Source organism: Austrofundulus limnaeus, unplaced genomic scaffold (assembly GCF_001266775.1).
Source record: "Austrofundulus limnaeus strain Quisiro unplaced genomic scaffold, Austrofundulus_limnaeus-1.0 Scaffold4, whole genome shotgun sequence".
Taxonomy (NCBI): domain Eukaryota; kingdom Metazoa; phylum Chordata; class Actinopteri; order Cyprinodontiformes; family Rivulidae; genus Austrofundulus; species Austrofundulus limnaeus.
In genome coordinates, this window is record NW_013952406.1 from 6,181,424 (window position 1) to 6,187,754 (window position 6,331).

Genomic DNA, 6,331 nt, shown 5'->3' on the forward strand with positions numbered 1-6,331 from the left:
AATGTGATGTTATGGATGGATGGATGGATGGATGGATGGATGGATGGATGGATGGATGGATGGATGGATGGATGGATGGATGGATGGATATTTGATCAGTTTAGTCAAATTTAACTGTGCTGTTTGATCCATCAGGTTCTCTGTTCTTTCATGTTGAAACATATTTTTCCTGCAGGCCACCTCAGACTTCTACTGTCAGGCTGTCATAGACCTATATAGGGCTGTGACGTGGGAATAGAAAATAGGTCAAAAGATAGTGTCTTAGAGCTTTTCTAATCACTGTAATTTAAAAAAAATCATTAGTTTTTTCTTTAGTTTAAGGGCATAGAAATGATATTTTTGTGTTACATTAAARCCAAGCAAATACCTGAGTGAAACTAACACAAAAACATTCAGGCCTCATGGGTTGGATCAGGAAAGATTGTGCTATAAAAAAGGAAAAGAAATAAACACTATCATTTTTATCTGATTTATCAAGGGGCGGTTCTATGGGCGGGGCCACAGGGGCATTGGCCCCTGCTGATATTTGATTGGCCCCCTGAAGCGCCCCTGCCCTGTCACTCATCTGTCCTTTGCCCAAGAGGATGATGCTGYCTGCAGTTCCATGTCCAAACACTAGAAGTGCTAATGAGACCAATAGAAAAGTCCAGCATGAATCAAGCTGACAGAAGTTTTTTTTTCTGTTTGTAAAATTTAAACAAGCCTGCAGAAAAAGTCTTTCCACTCACAAACGATGACTGGATTCTCTCACATGCTGTGTGTCTGAGAGTATTTTATCTATGTACTGTAAAAATGCATGTAAATTTGGTAAGAAGAATTTACTTTGCAAGCTTTTTTTTAAATCACATTACAAGTGTTTAAACACGTGACTGGTTAAATATATACACTTTACCGAAAACCAGGGATTTGTGTGCAAGGACGCTGAACAAATATTTGGCCCCTCTATAAATATTTTGGCCCCCTATGGCCCCTTACTCAGAAAAATCCTAGATCCGCCACTGGATTCATCAGACCTGTGATCTTCTTTTGTCCCATCTATAAGCATTTTAACGTTGTTGCCTCAGCCATACAGAATGTGTGGCAGCACGCCCTTCACTAGAAAGCTAACTGGGCAAGATGGTGATCACATAACACAGATTTCACCCAGAGGCAGCGGCAGCAGCAGGTTTGAAGCGTCAGKGTGCTGCTGACACAGCACACCTGAGCATCAGCCCTGCTCACTGAAAGAAGACCTTTACTGTTTCACATATAAAATAAAACTATTAGTGTAGAGAGACAAACTGCAACAGAAATGTTAATACATTTGTTTGTTATTAAGTTTAATTTAAGCAGACAAATCCCATTGAGATCACAGATCTGTTTAAGAAGGGAGGCCTGGGCCTGAAGGCAACCTATTTATTGTGCATGTGCTTTGGTAACTGATGCATCCTAGACAGTCATAAACTAACCGAGTGTTATTAATGGTCTAACAGGGTCTGACATTCTTGCGATTTAGAAATGTAATTCCCTCTGAGTTGGGTTGAAAAGCCTTAGAATGGTGCAGTGATGTTAAAATGTCCAGAGAGACTGCAGAAGTTCAGGAAGGTCAAAAGGTCAAACCAGCAGAGTAGCTCTGCTGGTTTGAAGATGAAGCTTGAGTCAGCAGAACAATTGAACCAAAAGTCTCTGTTATAGTTGAATTCATTAACTTTGTCTTATCTTCCTATAGAAGCCTTGCTATGCTCAAGTGGGACGATCGGGTGGTAAAATGATGACAAAAGAAATGAAGCATACAAGCGTACATATTGTAGAAAATGAGGTAAAAGACAAGCAGAATTACAGCATGATGTGAATATTTGTGGTGTGAAATTTGACATTAGGATGCCTCATTAATCTGCACATACACACTCTTGTCCACCTACGGATTCCACACTTACAGCCTACTGAATGTGGGTGAAAAAAAAAAAAACACACATAGAGCCACACACACTGCCACTTTGTAATATATGCATTCACTCAGTTAGAAGATATTGCAACAATTTTTTCCTTTTCATGGTAAAGGAAGAGGTATTCAAATGTTTTCCCAAAGTAGCATTGGAATTTCAACCTTATTTTATCTCCTGTATTTTACTCCTTAAAGAAAAAGTCTTCTCCGATCAGGTTTGAAGTTTGGAGGTTTGGATCATGACTTAAAAAAATGGGCCTCCTTCGAATTCAAAGGAGTCACGGCTCCTCTGAACAGAAATGAGTCAGCTGAGGTGGGTAAGGGATGTCTAACACGTGCGAGGTTTTCCAGACACATCCCACTGGAAGGAGCTCCAGAACTTGATGGAGGGTATTTGTTAGGGATGCACCGATACCGATACCAGTATCAGGTATCGGTCCGATACCATATGCGTTAACTCGTACTCGTACTTGTAAAAGTGCTCCGATACTACAGGACCGATACCTGCTTCATTTCGCTCAGTTTGTGCATAGACGCTCTAAACCAGCAGGCGGCGGAATCGCGCAACAGACTTAATGCCAGCCGCATAAAAAAACAGAAGAAGACGACGACCACGTTAGCCGAGCTGAACAAACTTTAACAAGCAAGCAGTTTGTAGAGGAGGCGTTTTGTCAGCGGTGTGGAGGTATTTTCAGGTGACAGTAGTAAGACGTCATCCCTGCTGTGACCTGAGACTCCTAAACAAAGACACTGGTGAAGATCACAGGATCAAAACAATGAAGTCCACTTTGACTGCAGCTGTCGAGAGGCGCTTCACTGATGCTGAGAAAAAAACCCATTTACTGCATCTAAACTGTACTGGATCCAAGGTAAATTAAATAAATAAAAATGATTAAAAATAATAATATAAGCCTTGATTTGCCTAAAAATATTTTTTATTTTTATAAGCGTTTATTTGCCAAGTAATCTGATGGAGGAAAAATCATTATGACCAAGCTACAACATGTTACAAATTAAACATTTATTACTTATTTGCAATTAATTTAACATACTACAAAGTTTATTTAGTTTAGTTTATTTATYTAGTTGATGGTACAATGCTCTAATATTCAGTGAGGGCCCTGTAACACATTTTAGATAACTTGAGCCGATCATTAAAATTTTTACATCTACGATGAAGATGGAATAAAAAATAAATCAACTGGAAGTCTCTTTTAGGTGTYTTAGGTTTATTTATTTATTTTTTGTACATGCTGTCATAGTATGGTTATATGACAGTAAAATGGTTTTAAACCAATAGTAATGTACTTTGTTTATTTATGTTTGAAGTGCCTYATGAAAATAAACAGTTTAAGTTAATTATAAGGATTTTTAAGGATATTTATTAGTACTTGTATCGGTACTTGGTATCGGCAAGTACTTTAATGTAAGTACTTGTACTCGTACTCYGTTTTCAAAAATCTGGTATCGGTGCATCCCTAGTGTTTGTATCCTCTCTGGTTTGGGAACACCTTCAGATCCCCCCGGGAGGCATTGGAGAGCGTTGCTGAGGAGAAGAAGATCTGYGTTTCTGTCTACATGATTCAAATTTCAAATCTGATTTTTCATGATAAATAAAAGAATTGATTTGAAAGTACTTTGAGTGCATAAATGACTAAACAAKGAAAGTTGCTGCTTATTATAACCTTGCTGAATGTTGGCAGGTAGACTCCTGGTATTCTGTGTCAAGTGAATTTTATTGTTAATTGGACAACCTAGTTTCTAAAGATAAAACATATTATTGAAGTCGAACCTATTGAATTTGGTGTGAATGTATGTAAATTGGCAGTGAGATCTAGGGCGCCACCTYAAATCTTGCCTATAATTCGGCAAGGTTGTGTGGCACGCTTCAAACTGCAACCCTGCTGGAGAAGACTTTTTCTTTAAGGAGTAAAAAAATCCAGCAGATTAAATAAGGTGCTTGAATGAAACACAGCGCCACAGAACAAAAACATGACCTATTATCTCTGGACGTATAAAGATCTCCTCCCAGAAACTGAACCAAGAGGTAAAGATGGCAGAAACCCCGGTCTGCAAGGCGTGACCCTCCTTCTAAGAGCATGCCACACAACCTTGTAGTAATAATGATCCAGCCTCCTGGTCCTAATCCCCCCACAGCTGAGCAGAAAACACCTTCTGGCCTGGTGCTGTTTGACAGGCTGCTCTCCCTGAAGGAGGGGGAAGGCGGGGCGGATAAACCCAGTGGACCTGAGTAAAAAGGTCACAAAACATTCATTCCTGAAGATAGCAGGGCATCTCAGAGTCACATATCAGGGACAAGCAGCATCTTTTCACAGAATTGTCTCCAGGTGAGGTAAAAAAGGGGAGGGGCTGGCTCATCAGATGAAACAAAATGAAGATAAACCGCATCAGATCACGACTTGATAACACCCCCCCCCCGCCCCCCCTTGGCAGAGGTGTTTTCCCTCCTCACAGCTGACATTACTGCGGAATGAAAACATTGCGCCTTCCTCCCCATCCCTCCCCTGCACGTCGCAYCCCCACACCGCATCCGTCTGAATCACGTTATTGACAGGTTCGGTGACAGGAGGTAACCATATTTGTCACGATGCAGACCCCATACAGGGGGGCYTCGTGTTACTGTGGTGGTCTGTGTTGCAGCGATTTAATGTCTTTCCGTGGGCAGGTTGGAGATGCTGGGGCAATGCGCCTGCACGCTGCCTCTGCAGCTTCTTCCTCTGGATGTTACGCAGAACATTGAGGGCGGTTTTATCCACGGAGGGGGCTGTTTTTATGCCCCTGGATTACCAGTGATCATCTAAAACACATGTATAAATATATAGACACATGGAGGTTAAATTAGGTCCTATCTGCGTGGATACCATTGCCATCCCATAACGGGGCCARAAAGGGGAGGTCTCTCTTTATTTTGACTTGGCCCGGTGAGAATTGCGCACTGAAAGCGTTCCTCTTACCTGCCCACCGTCTGGTTGGCGAGCTGTCGCATCCGGTTGAATTGCTTCTTCATCTTGTGTTTTTGTTTTTTGTCTGCGTGCACACCTACGAGGGGGAAATATTCCGCATTGTTTCTCTCAACGCATCGGTCCGTCCTCCAAAGAGGCGCAGCGCAGAATCCAGGCTCTCACGCTTCCCGTCATTTTCCCTCATTGCAAACGAGCGAACCGCAAAGCCAAACTTTTCCTCCCCACGGTTACATCTTTTCAAATAAATTATGTCCACCCCTTTTTTTTTTCTATTTAGATTTGCTCCTCTGTCTGCGCAGGGATGCTGGACCAATTCACCGCGGGCGCACACACGCGCACACACACAGGCAAGAGCGGCAGTGACAAAAAGCGGCTGCGCAGCAATGCATTGTGGGAAACGTAGTACGGTTCTAAACAGGGGCCCTTCAAAAAGCTGCTTCAAAAAGATGCATTAATACTTTGCATTAAAATTTGTGTTTTTGTAATATGTTGGGCATGTAATTACATTAAATAATAAAACAACACAATGATGTCCGAGTCTGAAAGAAAATACCAAAAGTGCATTAACAGAAGCAAAACAACAAGTTGTTTTTAATTATAGGTTTATTTTATGTTATATTGTCTATACTTGAATACAAATAAAATTTACCCAAGAATAAATGTTTGTAATTAAAGGGAGAAAAATTCTTCATTTCTTTGCTAAGTCTGCCTGGAAAACACTCCCATCTAGTGGCAAGCACGTGTCATTACAATTAAAATGAAACATACACTTAATTTTTTCTCTTTTTGTTGTCAACAWCTTCTTGCTGAATCTATAATGTGCTTTAGACCCAGTTATCATCTTGATGTGTCATGTTATATATGTTTTAATATTATTAAGATAGCAAAAAAGAAAAAAAACCAAACAAATATTTTATAAATTTACCATCATGGGGTATTGTGTGCAAATTCATAAGATAATACTGAATTTAACACATTTTGGAGTGGAAAAATGAGAAATTATATTATTATATTCAGGCCACTCTATCAATTTTTACTTTTTTTGTTTATTTTTTTACTGTCACATTTTAGGGCTATAAATGCAAGTTTGAATTATGACAAAATTCTTAAATTTCTCTCTTTTTTTACGTTCAGATCTTGTGACTTTGTGCTGCTTGCAGATTAAGTGTCCAGAAGGGAGCAGTCTTGTCTCACAAACTACCTCCTTGGCCTGAATCCACAGCAGTGTCCACATCATTATCMGCTTCCCTTACACGCACAAGTGATAAAATCTCACCAGAATATATTTCAAAATAAAAACAAATATGCTTGGAAATTGTCAGGAATGATAAAAAGTTGCTTTGCATTCAAAAAAACTAAGCAAGTCTTCCATATATTTTTTTTAAATTGAACTTTATACAGTTTGAATACTTGCGATCTGAAC

General features: G+C 39.9%; 1 protein-coding gene across 5 annotated transcripts in view; it reads right to left on the reverse strand.

Moving 5' to 3' along the window:
• arhgap44a (Rho GTPase activating protein 44a) overlaps positions 1-5,290 on the reverse strand; it is a 30,552-nt gene extending 25,262 nt beyond the window's left edge. For 4 of the 5 annotated variants that reach the window (XM_014025510.1, XM_014025501.1, XM_014025517.1 and 1 more), the window contains exon 1: positions 4,900-5,290. In XM_014025510.1, the coding sequence (XP_013880964.1) occupies positions 4,900-4,952 (53 nt within the window). In that variant the 5' untranslated portion in view covers positions 4,953-5,290. The remainder of the gene's footprint in view (positions 1-4,899) is intronic. The other variant, XM_014025530.1, reaches the window with a different exon arrangement.
• Positions 5,291-6,331: the final 1,041 nt, after the last annotated feature.